General features: G+C 35.6%; 1 protein-coding gene across 3 annotated transcripts in view; it reads right to left on the reverse strand.

Moving 5' to 3' along the window:
- The window catches only part of CFAP54 (cilia and flagella associated protein 54), a 232,974-nt gene that overhangs the window by 24,787 nt on the left and 188,308 nt on the right, over positions 1 to 19,879 (reverse strand). For all 3 annotated transcript variants that reach the window (XM_039874060.1, XM_039874058.1, XM_039874059.1), the window contains 5 exons: positions 17,415 to 17,588; positions 15,654 to 15,877; positions 10,389 to 10,556; positions 3,502 to 3,608; positions 992 to 1,133 (listed from right to left, as the gene is read on the reverse strand). In XM_039874060.1, coding sequence (XP_039729994.1) covers positions 992 to 1,133; positions 3,502 to 3,608; positions 10,389 to 10,556; positions 15,654 to 15,877; positions 17,415 to 17,588 — 815 coding nt within the window. The remainder of the gene's footprint in view (positions 1 to 991; positions 1,134 to 3,501; positions 3,609 to 10,388; positions 10,557 to 15,653; positions 15,878 to 17,414; positions 17,589 to 19,879) is intronic.

Below are 19,879 nucleotides of genomic sequence, written 5' to 3' on the forward strand. Positions count from 1 at the left end.
CGGTGAGTTTGAGAAAAGCAACAGAGCATGTCAGGCTCTGCCCCTGCCAGGCAACCTTTGGTTATCATTTTGGAGGTGCCCTGCCTGCCGGACAATTATTTTCTGCTCCTCCATGTAGTAAGGATGACAGGGGCAGAAGGAGAGTGGGGACATTTTATGGTTTATACAGGTGTGCTAATTGACTGTGTGACTAGGTAGGCAAGTTTGGCTAATTCAGGGGTGAAATATTAATAAGTAATCATTTGGACACAAATCTAAAGCCATGTTGGCTAATCTGCTTTGTCGGTAATGATGCTGACATTTTGATCTCTATATATTCATTTTCTGTGTCTCATTTCTCAATGGGTTTAGAATTCAAGAGGAGTAGAAGGGAAACGACCTCTCCTCTAAAACACAAACATTGGTAATAAAAACTATTAACTGCATGAACTGTGTAATCAGATTTTTTATCCTAATTTTTTATCCTAATTTTCTAATAAAAAATTATATTTTATTTGAAAAATATAATTTTTTATTAGAAAATTAGGATAATTTTTTTATTAGAAAAATATATATGTATAGAAAAAGTCTGAAAGATATATGCTTAACTGTATTTACTAGTTTTCCTTCATGTATTACTTGGGTAATAAAAATGCTAAAATAATAAACTTTGAGTGAGAAATTAAAAGTAATGTTATAAAGTTATAGAACACTGTCTCTTAGGTGTCACAGTTATATCTGAATGATTTCTCTAGATTGGCTTTGCTTTCATTCACCATCAGATTCTTATGACTGATATGCTTAGAAGAGCTTTAAAGGAAATACTACTTATGTGTTCGAAAGTTGGGTCATATTGGTACTCTATATAGAGCGTATACAGGGCAGAAAACCCACAAAGTTCAAGTTTAGTTACATAATTCTGCTCTAATGAAGTAAAAAATAATTTAAATATTTATGTATAATGACATCCATCTTGCAAAGCAATGTAATTTCCCATTATTTAATAACTTACTTCCATTTCTTTATCAATTGATTTGTCTTCCGTTTCTTGTATTTCAGGTACTTTTTCATCTGAAATAATTTCAGGAGTTGCTGGCAATGATATTTCAGCTATTTGTGCAAGATTGGATAGTTTCTCATGAATCAAAATAACTCTAAAAATAACAAAGATATTATTTCATTTGAAAAGTTAAGAAAGACATTAATTTATTCTGAGAGTCAACAATATGTATAAAGAAAGTCCTTAGTTATTTAACACTTAGTTTTCGCGCATCCCTAAATATAACTTATTTAATTATTTCTTCATTGAAGGAATATGAGCAAAAGGACAGGACTCTAACCTACATAATGTTTGTGATCTAGTTATACATTCAAATAGATACATAATTACAAACTGGCACAGGCGCAATGAAAGAAATGTACACATCCAAAATATTGCTTATGATGAAAACCCAAAAAAATAAATACATGGGCAAAAAAACTCCAGCAATGACAAAAGATTTACCCTTATGTAAACCTTAATGTCATGCTCTGATTCCCTGGCTGACCAAGGGAAGAATTATGATGAGTTAACAATGGCTCTTAAAAAACCAACACTGAAGGATATGGTACAGGGAGTAGAGGGTAGGGAGAAAAATCAAAGTAGAAGGAAAAGCAAAAGCAGAGGGCAGAGGACACAGTGGCAATTATGCTGCAGATGGGAAGCTTCTGCAGCCAGAGGCCAGTGGATGCTCTGAAGGCAGAGGTGAGTGGAGTCAGAAGATGGAAAAGCTTTGAAACAGCTGAAGGAGGCAAACAGCCACCTGCATGGCCCTCAGTGACTCTACGATACAGGTACAGTGTGCACATGCATGCCTGTATGTGTGTGTGCTACCAGTGTCCTCGTCTAAGGAAGGAGGAAAAGTTTTATGGAAAAGAACTAAATAATCCCAGAAATCAAATTGACATTAGGAAAAAATTCGGGAATTACAATTCTTCAATTTCCCACAGTGTCCCCTTAGTTTGCCTTCTGAAGGATGATCAACAAGAGCAACTCCCCAAGAACTGATCTTATCTTGACCCTTGTAAGAACACAGGAAATGCCACCTTGGTTGACAGAAGTAGCCCATTTTCATGGTGCCACCAATGGACGGATCAGATGAAAGGTTATCAGGCACCCTCCTCTGTGATAGCTTCAGTGATAGGGACATGTCCCTGCTTTAGTGACCTTACCATTGGCCATGAACACACCAAAATCAACAACATTTTGGGATAATAATAATAATAAAAAAAAAGAACCCTGTCAATTTGATTACCTTCTACTTTGCAGAAATTATAATCATTTTCATCATTGGGTTCTGGGAAAAAAAATCTCGCCATGTTTTCAGATGTACATAAGGCAGCGCACAGTTTCCCGATTTTGTTGCTTAGCTGTACTGGTATATGATCTGTGCCTTAATTTTCTGTCACTTCATAAACAATAAAATAAAATAAAACAAACAAACAAAACAAAACAAAACAAAAAACATGCCAGCTCTTGAGATATCTCTTTATTCTTGTTCATATTGAGGGCAAAGAGTCCTTCGGAATGAAAATCATGCAGCATGAACAAGGCTCTCCAGGGAAGGACACAGAAGTACAGAGTCTCTGTTCCCTAAGCATTTACTAGCTGGGCAAAGCTAGACACTAACAGACAGAGGATCTGGTAATGAGACCTGACGTTTGCCCTGTGCTGCAGCCTTTCAAAGAATGTGCATGCATTGTTTGGCTCGATCCTAATAATAACCCTGAAAGGTAGGCAGAATAGGTATTATTTCCATCTTACAAGTGAGGAAATGGAGGTTGAGGTCACAAGGGCAATGAAAAATGGAATCAAAATTAAATTAACTAAGCAATAAAAAGAATTTTTAAAAAACCCAAGGAATTTGTTAAAGAGAAATAGGAAAAGAGGGAAAGCAGGCATGAGCAAAAGTTAGAGATGTGCCCTTTTTGATGGAGAAGGAGAAAAGCAACCTAGCCGAAGCAGAGACCTTTGACTAGGGAACGATGTAAAATAAGGCTGGATAAAGAAGAAAGGATAAGACGAGATATGGTGGAGTCTGGGCTTCATTTTGCAACCTAATTCAGAGCCACATTAAATTACTTTTTAACCCCCCTGCCCCAATTTTAGGCAAAATATTGCACAGACAACATCCTGTACTCTCTACAAACTTCATACAGTGTAAGAAACTGCTCCTCCAACAACCCTTGGTACTACTATCATTATTCACATTTTAATGAAGAGTAGAATGAGGCACAGACAGGTAAAATATCCTGCTCAAGACAGTAAGATGAGCAACTGGTATCTGAATCAAAGCAGGCCGGATTCAGAATTTGTGCTCTTCACCACTGCAATATCATATTCTTCTAGGTAAAATGAAGATTTTTTTTCTAAACATCTAAAGGTTCTCCTGTGCTTTACCTTGTATGTTACTAAAAACAGCTTGCTCTTATGAAAATATCAACAGTCAGGGTTAGAGTTGTGGATAATCCATCTTCACTTGCCTGTTCAGTGGAACCCAAACAGAGCCAGCGTGTGCACTGTTGTAACCATCGTATTTCACATCTGCAATCTTCAGGGGCTTTGTGTTATACGCATACAACAATAAAACCTATAGGAAAATTAAAAGGCACATAAAATGTGACATCGAATTACACTTTGCCTTAAAAAAATGCAGCATCAGTTCTCAAAATAATATCATTAAACTTTAAAAAGTTTTTCGTTGAAAAAAAAAGGATTTTTTTCAATTCATTTTAAGGAAAATGATATGAATAAGAGTTGTACAAAGGTTATGAGATGAAACGAAATGCTATTTGGTACCAATATTATATTATTTTTGAAGACTGATATTTCTTACTGCAGTTAAGTTTAAATTTCAGCCTTTGAAAGCCCTCTATGACAAGTTTTAAATATACACACGGTGAGGATCTGTTTTTTGTTACTTCTCAGTTTGCACTTTTCCCACAGTGGTCATAGCCTCTTTTCTGCATTCACTTATGCTGTTCCCTTCCTCTTCTCTCCATTTACTCGATCTACACACGATTTTCTAGTCCCCACCTCTATGACAAAAACTCTTCTAATGACTCAGGCTTAGTAGTTCCCCTGTTGTTTGAAATATGACAATGCTTAGAGTCAGTCCTACACAACATAGCACCTGTTTACAGTCATGTAAAAATCCATCGAATTTGAGATTCATAGAATCTTAGTGATGATGTGCCCTACATCCCTCATTTTACATATAAGAAAGCTGAAGCCCAGAGCAACCAGTCAAAACTAAGTGCATGTGCTATCTCTGCTTCCTCAAAAATCAAACTAAAATAAGAGTAAAGGGATTTTTTTTAAAGGCATAAATCAACAAAGACAGAACAAGAGAGAAGGTGAAGCATCAAGAGATGTTAACAACACTTTGAAGGATGGAGCACTAGGAAGAGCATAGCTGACTCAGTGGAGCAGAAAGGCTGTGTCCGAACTGCCTTGAGAGGGGCTGCCAACTATATGCCTGACCGAGACTGTTGAAAAGGCTTGGGGACTGGAGGCCTCAGGGACCTTAGCTCACCTCCCTTCTCTGAGCCCATGCAACCAGGAGACTCCCCACTTCCCTTGTTTCCTCTCTGCTGGAGAACTTTCATTTTCCTCTCGGCTCAAGTTAACTTAGAAAAGACCTATGCTCAGGGATGAGGTGCTGAACTGTAAACAATAGAATTAAGTGAAGGTCTGTATTCTGCACAAGAGACATCCCCTTGCCCCGCTCCAACCCTTTCCCAGAATGTATCTGGCTCCTGCAGTTACCCTACAGTGAAGCCTATAAACCGATAAGTCTGACCCAATATGCTTCTTGGTGCCTCCAAATATGAATGGATAGCCAACAGTCACTAGACATGAAATAAAAGGCAGTGACCAAAACCAATATAAGAAAGGAACCTGGAGAATCAGATAGAAGACAAAGAGCCTAAGAAAACTTCAATGGAATGTTAATTAATATCCTTGCAGAAAGAAGAAAGACAATATTACATCTGTGAAACAAGAACATAGTACTGTTAAAATAGAACAATGAAGGACAAGATAGAGCTCTTAAAAATTAAAAAATATAATCGTAACAACTAAATAACCAATAAAACATCTAAAATATAAAGTTGAATATAAAGTAGACCTAAATTTAAAAACATATAGGGAAGAAAAGATGAGAAAAGTAACAATAGGTTCAAAATATGAATATTAAAAGTTCCAGAAGGCATAGAGACAATCAGAGGGAGGAAATTATGAAAGAAAAAATCTCCATGAACTGAAGAATATACCTTCAGGATTGAAAGGGCACCCTAAGTATCCAGCACAATGAATGACAGGCCCACACCAATGTACATCACGGAATTTCAGAACAGAGGGCACAGAGGGAAGATCGTCAGAGCTGCCAGAGGAAAACAGTCAAAATAAAGAACTAGGAATGAGAATGGGATTAGATTTCTCAACACATCAGCAGCTCCAATTCACCCTTTTTCAAGAAGCTGGAATATGTGTTCGTTTGACATGAGAGAACAAATCAAGAGAGCAAAAAACATGAGACCCAGGAAACCCCAGCCGAGGGGAGGGAATTCTCAGAGGCACAGTAAATAGGGCTCTTAGGATGATACCTGAGTCAGGAGAGCAATCGATCTAGTTTGCATGTCTCTGAAGGATAAAAAAAAAAATGGAACTGAGAGATCAGCTTATGGGTTTGACCAAATGGAGAGGGACTGCACAGTTCTTTGAAAATTTAAGAAGAATGAGAGATTCTAAAATACGGAGAACAATAAGGTAAACAAAAAGTAGGCAATTTTTTCCTTCAGGAAAGAAGACAGGAAGAAAGAAAATAGTACCTTATTTGGCTTGGCTGTGAGCAGTATTTACATGGTCATAACTTAAACACTGACGGTGGTTTACGAATTATGACAGGACTCAATTAGGAAAATGTGCAGAGGAGAAGAGTGTGTGCGAGACGGGGAAAGGCTGACATTGGCCTTCACCTTCTGCGGTAGTGTGTGAAGCTGATCACCTAAGAAATCACCATGTGAACATATCATTGAGATAAATGGGAGGAAAAACAACCCAAAAAGCCCCATTTAAAAGAGTTCAAAGTAACTGCATCTGAGAAGGGGAATTCAGGGATGAGGGCAGCTCAACAGAGAACTAGTCTTTTTTTTATTCATTAGAAGTCTTTCAAATTTTGATTTTTCAAACTATGGAAAATTTGGTGAAACATTTCTGAAAAGAAAATTAAATGAGTCCCAGAGAGATCAGCCCACGATCACACACTATCTTTTGGTGTCTGCTCTTGTTTTGTGTTTGTTAACCTTGACTCTCAGGTTAGCATCTAAATAAAATCCCTGAGGACAAGAGTGACATCTTGTACTTTTTTAGTTGTGCTCACAGCACCTCGAACATGTTAATTAATATCTTCCTATTTCTGAAATTTTCATTAGCTCTGTTAAGAGCTAATGAAATTCCCCAAAGCATGTTAGTGGAAAAATTTAAATAGCATGGTTGATATTTAAGCCCCGATAATGAAAATAATTCGCTCCCTCCTTAGGCTGATACTGGTCAATGGTTTTGCAATACAATTCAAAAATCTTTTCTAACTGTGCATAGCACAGACAACTAAATTCAAGGTATAACAGTCTCAAATCATATTGGACATACATAAAGTAGGGCAGTAGTTAAACAACAAAACACTAAACTCACTGGCAGAGTTGTTGTGAGCCTGGGCTCTGGAGCAGGCGTGCCTGGGTTTGGCTACTCCACTTTCTAGCTGTGTGATCAAATTATTAAAAGGCTGTGCCTCTGTTTCCTCATCTGTAAAATGGAGATGCAGTATTCTCCATCCCGTGGCTTGGTGTGAAGATTCAGTGAGTCAATGTCAAATACTTAGAGCAATGCTTAGAGCCCAGTCATGGGTGAAAGAAGAGCCCCTCGTCCGCTAGAGGGAGGAGATTCATAACTTCTTCTTCTTGGTATCTTAATCACCTGACAAGATGCCTGGCAAACAGTAGGCACTCAATAAATGCTTTATTATTTAGATAGTAAGCAGTTGAGTTATATGTGTGTCATAAAGAAATGAATATTAAGAGTTATATGACTTAGGTTCTCATTTCTATTTTTGTCACTGATGAATTGTAGCACCGGTCAAATCACTTTGCCCGTGTGAGGCTTTGCTTCCTGATCTGTAAAATGAGAGCAATGATCTAAGTTCCTGTTATCTTTATTTCCTTTCAGATCTGAAATTTGACTTGGGTGGTACCAAGAGATGTTAGAAAAGGTTTCCAGTGGAGCCTACTATATAAGCATTCTCTTAGATAGTCTGGGTACTAAAAACAGCAAGAATATAAGGTAGAACAAAGCTAAAGGTCCTAAGGTATGATCTGGAGACAAATTTGGGCAATCAAATCTTTGATCGTGTTAGATCTGTTTAAGGCTAAACTGTAGCTATATGTCTCTCTGAGTTAAATCGGCCATTCTTTATGTTTTTAAAGCCAGTGTCTAGGAGGTTCATTAAAACAAAAGCTAAACTTCTCCAAGTTATAAACTAAAGTCTAAAGTATTGTGGTATGGAATATTTAGCCCTCTGAATTATCTAAATGTTTAACATCCAAATCTCCAGTCCCAGGATTTCTACTTTCTTGCTTCAGTGTAGTGCTTAAACTGAAATGGATTGAGGTGAATTAAGCGATGTCAACTTGCAGTGATATCCAATGACCCTCTAAGTCCCTGGGAACTCCAAGGTCCTAAGTCGGCTATTAATTTTCATTACCATCCTGCCAAGTGGCTAGAAGTGCCTGCAGCCAGGACCACCGTCTGAGGACTGAACATAGCACCATGCTTAGGAGCGCAGATTGGAGTCAGTTTGCTCCAATCCTGACCCCCACGCCAACTGGCATTCTGCCATCCTGTGTCTCAGTTTCCCCTTCTATAAAATGGGGCCAATGATAGTGTCTACCTTATAGAATGGTTGTGAAGTAAAAATAAATAAAGTGTCTGGAATATAGTAAGCTCCACGTAAGTGTTCACTATTGCTATTATCTTGTGGGTTTCATGAGTTTCAGCTAATTATTCAGCATTAAACTCTACACCAAAGGCCTAAGATAACGAAGAGATGAATGCTAAACTGCACCAATATTTAAATCATCAAACAAATTCCTGTGCTACCTTTCAAAAAGATAGAATCTTATGACTGACAAGGTGTAGTCAGTGTTTCCTGATTTTTTTGACTGAGATTTATGGCAGTAACTATTATCTTTTATCATGACCCAAGACATGCATGCTATTGTCAAAGGGAAAAAAAGTCCCCGAACTAAGAAATGAGAAAACTGTGTGTTCTGTCTCTGCTTGTGGCTTAAGAAAGTCACTTAAGCAACTTGTTTAAATCAGAATTTGTTAGTTGGTGCTCTGCTACTAATCTCTGTCTGACACCAGTTCGTGCTTCCATGTTAATTGTCAGACACAACTGTTGAAGGTGAAACCTTGTTATTCTAATTATCAGCCGCAGATGTAGTCTTAGCATTAACTTCTCAGATCTTCCTGCCCCAAACTGATATGGATGTGATATTTCTATGGTCTTGTAAAGTGAACTTTATATTTTATAATTTTTCCTCATTTTTTTAAAATTAGCTGCTTAGGTAAACATTCTGTTTCCCAACTATGTAATCTTTCTCTTTTCTTATCTTCTCTGAAAGATATACTCTTTTTTCACTTCATTGATTCTCTTGCCAGCAAGGACATAAATTCTGATATATGCTGAAGAGCAATCTAGATTTTAACATATCTATTATTAAAAAAAGTTTCTGAAAATATTTTCACTTACTATATGCAATATACTTACCTTATTTTTCTTGTATTTAATCTCTTTAAAAAAAATACCACTCATCACCCACTATACTGATTTGATGACCTATGGGTATTCTTGGAACCACAATTTGAAAACTACTGCATTAAATTCCTCAAAACGGACCACACATTTATTATTTCCAAATGTACGTGAAATATCTGGCAAGGTTTTGACTTGGAAAGGGTGAGAAGGAAAGCACTTTCAAAATGTGAGAAACAGCTTTGCATGTTTCTAGGGAGCGCTATGTTAAAGTTTCTCTTTTTGTATGAGTAGGAAGAGATACTAATTGACCAAGAGTTAGCAATGTCAGCAGCCTAAGGAAGCAGGATGAGGGGGACAATGGGAGAAGGAGAGCAAAGAGGAGTAGTAAGCCCAGGAGGTTTCGCTGTCTCAGGCAAGTCCCATGAGTCAAAGAGCAGCAGAAACTACCAGAGGCACAGCCAGAGGGGACAGCACTTAAGAGCTGGGAAGTACAGGAGTAGACCAATAAAGGAGACAAAAAGCAAATTAAAGTGCTAAATAAGGAAAAACTATATGGCAAACATTATGAGAAAAAGCCTGAGGCTCTTAGAGCAGCAATCAAAGGAATTCTATAGTAGGAGATTCCTCTGTAAAAGGCTGTAGTGACCAACTATTCTATTTTTAAAAGCTTGACTCCCTTCAAGGCTCTTCTAGAATCTGAATCACTATTCAGTGGCCAAGAGTTCAGGGACCGATACGGAACTGCTCCAAAATACTCGCCTCTGTCTCCTCCTGCTCCGCCCTTCCCCGCCTCTACTCACCCCCTTCCCCAACTAACATCATTGCAAATGTCTATTCATGCATATGGACAGAAAAGGATACAAATAAAGATATGGCCTTAAAGATAATGACAAACATTAAAATAAGGAGCGACATGTGCGGTACAAATTTGTAAACAGCATTTAGAGACAAACTATTTTTCTCCAATTTTCTCTGCATTTTAATTTTGCCGGTTAGGCACAGTTCACTCTCTTTTCTGCACAATGTAGGCAGCTAAAGAATCTATATGGAGATACTGTTGCTAAACTTTAAAAGGTTCTTTTAAATAATGTTCATCAAGTGTAGTACACATGTATCTGAAGTTGTTAAACTTTAAAAGGACATAAGAATTTTAAAATAATTTGAGATAATAATAAATGACAACTATTATTTACTGAGGTTAGGTGTTTACACAGTGAGTTCTAATTACAGATGAGGGTAACCATGATACAGAAAAGCTAACCAATATACTGAAGATCACGAAATTATTAAGTGACAGAGCTAGGATTTGAATCCAGGAAATTTGGCTCCAGACTCCGTGTTCTAACCCACTATACTAATGTAAGCAAAATAAATAAAAAGAAAACCATTCCCAGGATTTCTTAGTTATTTTCAGATCCATTTAGATAATATAGAGCCTATATAGCTGTATATTTTCATCTATATAAGAGGATGTTTTCTACTCTTCAATGTATAATGGCCTAGTTAAACTTTATATCTAAATATAAGATTTAGCTTTGTAATCGTATTACATACCATAGGTTCTATTTCCTTTGGAGGTCTTTCCAGGGGAGGAATGTACCATTGAAAGCAAAGTTCCTTGTTCAAAGCATGTGTTGCCATATCTGATATCAGCTCTACACAAGATGGGCTGGCAGGGACCTTTAATGATAAAATGGAGTGTAGAGAACTGTCACGAAGTAACTAGGGAACAAACAGAAACATCAGTTTAATTGCTGGTAATGAATTCATTCAATATTTAAAACATTCATTTAATATGCATTTAATATGGGCTACATTAGATAACTCCGGGAATTGTTTCAGCTTGTTTTTTGGATATAGATTTTAAAACTCTCTTTGATTACCACAGAGAAGTTTGTCCTGCAGAAAAATATGCTTTAAAATCCAGTGAACTCAACAAATGTCTTCCACTTTAGTGAGTCTCCCAGATTAAAATCCTAAAGGGGAAAATGTCCATGCTAGCATTTCAGTCTTAAGGTCACCATGGAGTCTAAGAACATGTCCTACTTTTTTCTGGCTTATTCTGCTGATGAATCTACTGAGGGTGTGGTTATAATTTATTATCTATTTTCCAATAGCATTTTTTTTTTGCAGTGCCCATGTGCAAAATAAGACATAGTTTTTGCTCTAAAAGATTAAAATCCATTATTTTCATTTCCTTTTTAAATGTGTGGCTGATTTGTCATTTCAGTCTTGGTGAATCTGGGCCCAGCTACTTTGATGGAACTTTGTCCCTAAATCAAGAGTTTTTAAGAATCATAAATATGTATAATGCAATTAGTAATTTCATAAATTATTTGCTTAGTTTTTTAAGGTAGCTAGGAAAGCAAAACATGATCAATATCAATAAAATAAGTCTAGCCAGAGAGATAATAATAGTGATAATAATATCTCAAGACTAAAAAGGACCTTCTTCAATGGAGTGCAAACTATTTTCAAAATTAACTTCTTGTTGAACAAGGGATGAGTTTGGGGGGCTGGATAAAAAAGGTGAAGGGATTAAGATATATAAATTGGTAGTTATGAAGCAGTGAAGGGTATGGGTGTAAAGTGCACCACAGGGATTATAGTCAATAATATTGTAATAGCTATGTATAGTGCCAGGTAAGTACTAGACTAATTGGGCATTGGGGTGGGGATTGGGATCACTTTTTTAACTGTATAAATGTCTAACCACTATGCTTCATACCTACAACTAATATAAAATAATATTAAATTTCAACTGTAATTAAAATAAAAAGAAGTCATGCCTACAATTTTAACAAAATCGGCATTATATTAAGAGATAATAAATATACTAATTAACTTCTGGTTATTCCCAAGATTACAGTATGGTGGCTGGGAAGCAGTTCCACTAAACTCCTGATATCTAAGGTATCTCAAGGCTTGGTGACCAAGGGAAACATGTCAGTGTCCAGAAAGAAATGCCTGGCATTTTTGAAAGGCTTTGTACCTCCCATTATTTCTGAGCCGATTCAAGATATAAGACTGTCAGTGCAAGTCTTCAAAATAAAATAAAAAGAGAAATAAAGACATCAATCTTTCAAGTTATCTACTGAAAAAATAAAAAAATATGTTTTGACTGAAAGGTAATATTAAAAGTGAAAAACTTTCAAAATGTCTAGAGACTATCATAAAAAGATATAAACCAGAATAATCATTTATTAGCACTATGACACTAAAAGCATGACAAAAATGCACAATAAGCAAGATTAGTAGCATTAAATAATCATTTTAAAAGGCTTAAGTAAGATTAATTCTATGTCAGGCAGTTCACCAAAAAATCAGGTAAATAATTGATTCGCAAAAATAATTTCTCATGTTTTTTCACATCTGAGTGCCTTTCAAGAGTCTGACAACTAATTTAGCAAAGACTTCATATTTAATAACTATGTAAGTGGAGAAAAATAACAAAAAAATACCTTTCTCTGCAATATAATGTTTATTAGCATAATGGTTTAATAATGGTAAATTGTAACAGAAGTCAATATCAAAATAGACATTTAATTTTCCATTGCCTTAAAAAATATCTAGTTGCTAATGAGATTAATTACACATGCTAATTGATGGAATATACACTACGTACTTTTGATATGTTTGATTTATTCTTTGAAAGGAATGAAACAACAGACCTGCCAGGAGAACTTTTGTTTTCCACATCCTATGAACAACAAATTACTTTGCACCAGTACACAGTACCAGTACACTTTGACCTTACACAGATTGTCACAGGCACACAGTCTAAACATGAATAACTCAGTACCGTTCACAATTTAAATCATACCCTCTTTCTTTTTTTTGGAATTTTTAATGTAATTTGCTCGGCATCTTTGTTTGCCTATCACAAAGCTTCGATAGACCTGACAACATGCAGACATAAAACTGATGAGCAGGACAAGTAGCAATGATCATTCTGGAAAGGCATCCACTTTGTGGGGGAGAAAAGCAGGTTTAAGTATCAAATTAAGGAAGGGGCTTGATTGAAACAGTCTCCTGAGTGATTAAAGGCTCAAAAGTGTTATAAAAATCAGCCAAGCTTGGAGATTATTAAAAAAAAAAAAAATCCAAAGGCTTTATGCTTGTTAGCTGTCTACCCCAGTGAAACGAACACATGGTTAGGTGGCTTGCACCTGTCAGGCAAGCAACAGTGATATCCAGAGCTGATTATCTTGGGAGAGTGTTACACTAATTACATCAAAAAAAGAGCAAAGTGGGTGAAACAACTCTTTGATAACATTGCTGCCACTATAAATGTCACATGTATTTACAAGGTATTCAGGGTTGTACAATTGGAGCATCCTTTTTAGGAACTGGGTAATGATAGGCTGCCCTTAATATGAAGTACAGAGCTCCTTTCAGAACAGTATTTAAGAAGCCACACTTATTAGTTTCCAAATGCTTATAAAATATTCACATGGATAAGTGTATTAAAACTATAGTTCAAACCTTCCTATTCACTGCTCTCTACTCAAAATACCTGAGGTTATCTGGGACACATGGCAGTGACCTTCAAAGATGGTCTCAGTTCCCAGGAGGGGTGAATCAGAATTTGGTGTTAGATGGAAACGATAGCATCCCACTGTCTACTGCTTCCTTCCCTGGGGAGGGCCAGATGTGAACACTACATTCCTGGCCTTTCTACCTCTGCTCACTCCTCTCCCTGGGACAGATTTACTTGACTGGAGAATTTGGGGAAAGAATCTTGACCATGCACAGCTCTGCTCTATTTGTAGGAAGGGAACACTGTATGCTCCTTCATACAATGGAGGAGGACTCTGTCTCCACAGATTTTTAAGGAGGTCTGTAATAACCAAAAAAAACTCCACAAAAAAACAAAAAAATAAAACCAAAAAACACATGGCTGTACAGGCAAATCTGTCTACTTTGCTATTCACTACTAAGGAGCCTCTTTACCAGTAAATAGAAGCTAAATCCTAAAATATCAACTTTATGATTCATGAAGGTATTATTTTAATCTCAATCTGCTTTACTCTTTTAATTCTCAAATAATTTAGAATTGGGGCGGGAAATGGGGGTGCTGAGTATTGAGCATCTCAATACTCCAGTTATCTGAGAAGTTATTTGAAAAATTCTCCCATGTGGATTCCCATACACTGTCCTGGGGACAATTCCATAATCCCAGGTGACAATCACTTCTTTAACTGAATTCTTAAATATTCCTTAGTGATCTTTCCACTTCTTTATAAAATCACAATTTATTAACAGTCATCCCACTCTCTTGTTTAAAACAGCAATTTCTTAAAAAAGTATTATGTACCCCAAACTATTTTCTAGTAGGATAAGATGAGCACAGTTTCCCAGTTTGGAACAAGGTCACTCCTCTGAGATAGCTGATGATAGAAACATGGATCCAATGTGGGCAAGTCTATAACTGTAAAAATTAAAGCCTTATATGGTAAAGTCCAAATTCAAGATAATTCAAAATGAATGAATATTTTTCCTAGTTTTGAAAGAATTCTCTGCAAATGACTTGATTTATTCATCTCACAAATACATATTGGAAACTTATAATACACTGTGTCAACTGGAATCTCAAACTCTGCATCTACAGAGCAGAAAACACCAGCCTTCTGCACAAAGGTTCTCACTCTGCAGCTTCCACCGTATCTGCTAATGGTGTTAGCATGCTCTAAAGATCACAGACAGAGGTTCCAAATGGTGAAACAGACTTTGATCATTTCCTCTTCCTCACTTTCTGTCTCCAAAGGGTCACTGAGTTGTTTTGTTTTGTTTTCAGTTTTACTTAAGCAATATCTTTCAGTCCATCCTTTCCTGCCCATTCCTATGATCAAAAACTTTATTACTTCATTATCTCTCTTTTGGATAACTTGCTTTCATCTATCCTTTGCCAATCAGCCCTACCCACTATTGACAATATAACTAACATATTTTAATTTTTACATTGTGTCTGCTACTAACCCTGCCATTTTCTCTTAAAAAGCATATCTGAAATTCCATAATTTTCTTCTGTTCTAACTCTACCAATGTTTCTCATGGACCACATCAAAACTATGTACAAGGACTAGGCCTTATCTATCCCTTCTTTCTCCACCAACTAAGAGTATCTGGCATATTGTTAGTTTTCAATATGTTATTGAATATACGAAATTTCAAATACACATTCCCATTTTTAGTAAAACTCTTTACTTTTCAGTATCTTCCAAGTCATCGATTTTAGTTTATTGAAACATGACTATTCAAGACCCTAATAGCTTTAAAAATCAAAACAAACCTTCATTATACTCCTCTTTTTATTTCTTTTCAATGGGTAACTTAAAAGAAGTGTCCATATTACACACTCTGGGAAAGTCCATTCAATTTAATAATGCTTTCCAAAAAAAAAAAAAATCTATATTTATTCACACTCATGATTGTAAAAAATACACAAAATAAATTTTTATAACATATTTAAAACAAAGAAATTTGGGCATTTAAAAACTCTTAGTCTAGTTTTCTAATAGTTATTATATTGAAATTTGTGCAACTTGGCAAAATGACTGCCTGAGAGATATTAAATGCAGAAATAAGAAAATTCTGAGACATTTTGAAGATTTATGAGAACAGCATACCAAAATGTGAACTTTCCTAAAAATCCAGGATATTTGGTTGGCTTCTCTATGTGGTAAAGCAGAAATGAGCCTCCCCAAGAATTCTGAAGGAACTAGAAAACTGCCAGCATTGAGGTTAATGTGCTCCCTTCAGAAATATAAGAATGATTTTAATAAGTTTTACAAAATATATAATGTTTTAAAACATTACCTTGCCTGATGAGTCTTGTAAGACTTTTTCTGAAAAAGATGGATTTTCCAAACCTTGCAATAATTCTTTTGGAAATTCATCAATACAAGAGGAAGAATACAGCTGTAAGAATCTTCTTAGGAAAATGTGCATTTCTTTTTGGCGTAAAATCAACCCAGAGTTGAAAAGGGACGTGAAAAGTGTATCATCTGGCAAAGAAATTCCAGAATCTGCCTTCGGAGATGCTTCAGGAAGAAAAATATCTTAATTTAGAGTCATGTGAGATAACAGAATGGTCTCAATATTACTAGGTTTTGCTTACTATCTGGTATATCCCCACCTCAGCTAGTGGCTGCCAATGACTTTCCTCCATTTTTAGAGCTTATACACTAATGGAATTGCTTCTTGCCGCAGAAAGAAAATCTCAGAAGCATGTGAGGATGTTAATTCAGGTTCCAAGCCTTAACAATGAAAAATACTCTATCTAGCTGTCTTATTTTAGGCTCTCCCCCAAAAAGATCTTAAAGCAAGAATTTAAGTGCAAGTGATTTATTTGAAAAGTGATCCAAGGAGCACAAGTGAGAGAACAGGCCAAGTGTGATAGAGAAAAGACCCACTGAGAGTGAATTAATGAAGGGGCTACAGCTATGAACAATGAGGGCTCAGTCCTGCAGAGGAGCTTCTGGAAAAAAAAAAAAAGATATGTACAATTGTCCCATCAAGGGACTGAGAAGTCAGAATATTGATCAACCAGTTCCCTACCTCATTAGTTGAAGGTCACCCCTGTGTGTGTGGAATACTGGCACTTCTAGGCTATCCTTCCTTTGGGCTGGACAACCCTCAGTAACTTCAGAGAAAGCCCAGAGCAGAAAAGCAGTAAAATGTAGGCGTCTGACATGGGACTTGCAACAGGTAAATTCAGAGGTGAGCCAATACGGGACAGGGCATCGCCAAAGTCTGCTGCCCTGGCTCACGTCCACTTCCTTAGCCACTGAACTTCCATTATTCTTACACCCATCGTGATGTAAATTTTACCCCTGACCCCTTTCTGATGCTTGTCTATCTTACTGCTAACTCCTGATAACTGTGCTTAGCCGCCCTGTGACTCAACGTATTAGCCCTGCTGGCTTCTCCATCACTGGGCCCTGGTATGGGTCAAACTGTCTTTTCTGACTGTTGCACTGATGAGCAACACTGGATCACCAATTTCATGGTTACAAATGAAACACAATAATATACATCATCACAAGACCACAAAAGGGACTGATGTGAAGGAGATTATATCAGTTTTTCAGGAAATTCTTCAGATACATCAATGATAAAATAAAACAAAACAACTCCATGGAGTTAAATATCCTATCTGTAGTCATGCATTTCTTCTCTTCTACATACTGGATACTAAAAGACTCTCTCCTTAAAGCCAATATTTCACCTTGTTCATTTTATAAGCTTGTCACATTGTGATCACTGGTTCTTAACTATTCAGAGCCATGGGTCAATTTGGCAGTCATGAGAAGCCTCTGGATGCCTGCTTATAATAATGTTTTAAATACATTAAATAAAACATATAGAACGTCAAAGAAAACCAATTACATTCAAATACGATTCTATTGAAAGGTCTATGTGTCTCAGGTGAAGTTTTCTTACAGGTAGTATATGAGAATTCCAGTATCTTCTGATGAGAATTCAGAGATATCAAAGTATTTTATAATTCTAAATAAGAAACATGACAAACAGAAACTGGAAAGGAATATGTTCTTTCTTAAAACATCAAAAATCTACCTAGAAGTTTGCTCATATTATTAATCCTTTGCAGGTGAATATAGTAGCGCAATAGAAGAATCCATGTAATATCCACTTTGGTCTGAGTCTTTTTGTTAGCATCTGTGTTGGCATTCACATCATCACTTTGGTAAAAAAATGTATAGCCAGTCTGGAAGACAACTTGGTAGTTATCTGAAAGTAAAAACAAAACAAAAAAATTTTAATACTAATATGCATTTCTTGAAAGATGGTAATACATGGAAAAAAGCTCAACTCATGAGACTATAATTGATTAAATTTTTTTGTATCACAAAAGACAACAAAGACAAAGTTAAAATACAAATGACAGACTTAGAAACGATATTAAAAACACACAGAAATTGTTTTTATCTAATATATATAACACCTTGCACCAATCAGTAAAAAGATGTCAAACAGTCTAATAGAAAAGTGGGCAAAAAATTTCAACAGGAACTCAGAAAAGGAAACCCAGATAGCCAAAAATTTTAGCATCACTAAAAATCAGAGAAATGACAATCAAAATCAAATACTTCCCTTAGGAAATGACAGACACTAAAATCTGAGAGTGATAAATATTGGTGATAATGTGAAGAAACCAGAATTCCCATTTACTACTTGCAAGAACAACTTCTTGGGCAAGCAGTTTAGCAGGATCTAATAAAATTTAAAATTCAGATACTTACATAAAATTCAGTCTTGCACAAAATATTCACTACAGGGTTGTTTGTAAAATAAAAATAAATAAATAAATAGATAAAAACTTGGAAAAATAAGTTCATTCATTTAAGATGAATTTACTAGATCTATAAGGTAAAAGTATAGTGTCTTGGTTCAAATTCCAGCTGCACTATTCACTAATGTGAGATCTTGAACCTCTCTCTGTGCCTTTAGGCCTCTCTAGGCTTTTGATTTCAGAGTCTTAATTTTCTCATCTTTAAAATGGGCATGATATTATTGAATTGTACATCTGAAACTTACTGGATTTTGTTAATCAATGTCACCATAATAAAAATAAATTTTTAAAATATTAAAAAATAAAATGGCCATGATAAGGGTGGTCTGGATAGATCTTGAAAACATATACTGAGTTAGCAAGCCAGTTCCGGAAGATATATAAAGTATGATACCATTTGTATAAATTTGAAAGAACTCAATACCATACTTTGTCTTATTTATGTATACATACACAAATATATAACATTTGATTAGGACAGTGGTTGCCTCTACAGAGAAATAAAGGGAAGATAAACAGGATCTTCTATGGTTAGTGGCATAGCATATTTTCTTGAATTGTAAGATGAATCCCCATGTACTCACTACCCAACTTAGCTAACAGAATATATCATTCTCATATTTGGAGAGCCTGTAAAGCTCTTTCTAATCCCATTTCCTCTTCTCTGTCTCAGCCTGCCTCTAGAAATAATCACTACCCCAAATTTAATAATCCTATATGTTTCCTTTACTCCTTACTCATATATTATATATTCTGTATTACATATCATTTAATAAGTAACACATTGCTAATTTTATCTTTTGGGAACTTTATAGGGAATACATTGCTAATTTTATCTTTTGGGAACTTTATAGGGAAAATCATATGCATGTATTTATCTATGATATTCTTTTTTTCACTAAACATTATGCTTTAAAAATTCATCTTGGCTGATGCATGTAGCCGTAAGCCATTGATTTTTCATTGCTGTATTATACTCCATTACTATGTGAATATACCACAGTTTATCTGTTCTACTACTGATAGACACAAAAATTGTTTCTAATTTTTGGTTTGTTGGCTGTGATTTTTGCCTTTGCTATTATGAACAAGGCTGCTATGAATAGCTGAGTACATCTTGTTTACACATGTGCACACACTTCCCGGAAGCAGAATTACTAGGTTAATTTTCAGGAGTCTTTTGATCAATCTTGCCTTTTCCTTTTCCACATAAACTTTAGAATGAGTTTGTCAAATTCCACTAAATAAAACCTAATAAAATTGTTATTGAAGCTACATTAAATCTACAGATCATTTTGAGAAGATTTGGCATCTTGTAATGAGTCTTCTTAACTATAAACTTGGTATGTTTTCTTATATTTCAATTTTTTTTTGTTTAATAACTTATCAGATTAAACCTTAGATACCTTATGCATTTTTGTACTATAGTAAATGATAGCTTTTTGATCAATGTTATAATTTACATGATCAAAAATAAAAATTCCTATCCCCAGAGGCAAGCATTTTAAAACATGTCCATTCTGTTTCTTTCAATGGTTTCTTTCAGTAGTTAGTTCCAGTTCTTAAAATCATTCCCTTATATCACTTTTCTGGATCATTAGTTTTAAAAAATATATCTATTGACTTTCTTTTGTGACAGATGAGGTACTAGCTCACATAACTATTCCGATTCACTTTGAAGTTTTTATATTTATTTCAACATTTTTAGTTCCCCTATTATTTTCATATT

The sequence above is a fragment of the Pteropus medius genome, unplaced genomic scaffold, assembly GCF_902729225.1.
Source record: "Pteropus medius unplaced genomic scaffold, Ma_sr-lr_union100, whole genome shotgun sequence".
Classification (NCBI taxonomy): Eukaryota; Metazoa; Chordata; class Mammalia; order Chiroptera; family Pteropodidae; genus Pteropus; species Pteropus medius.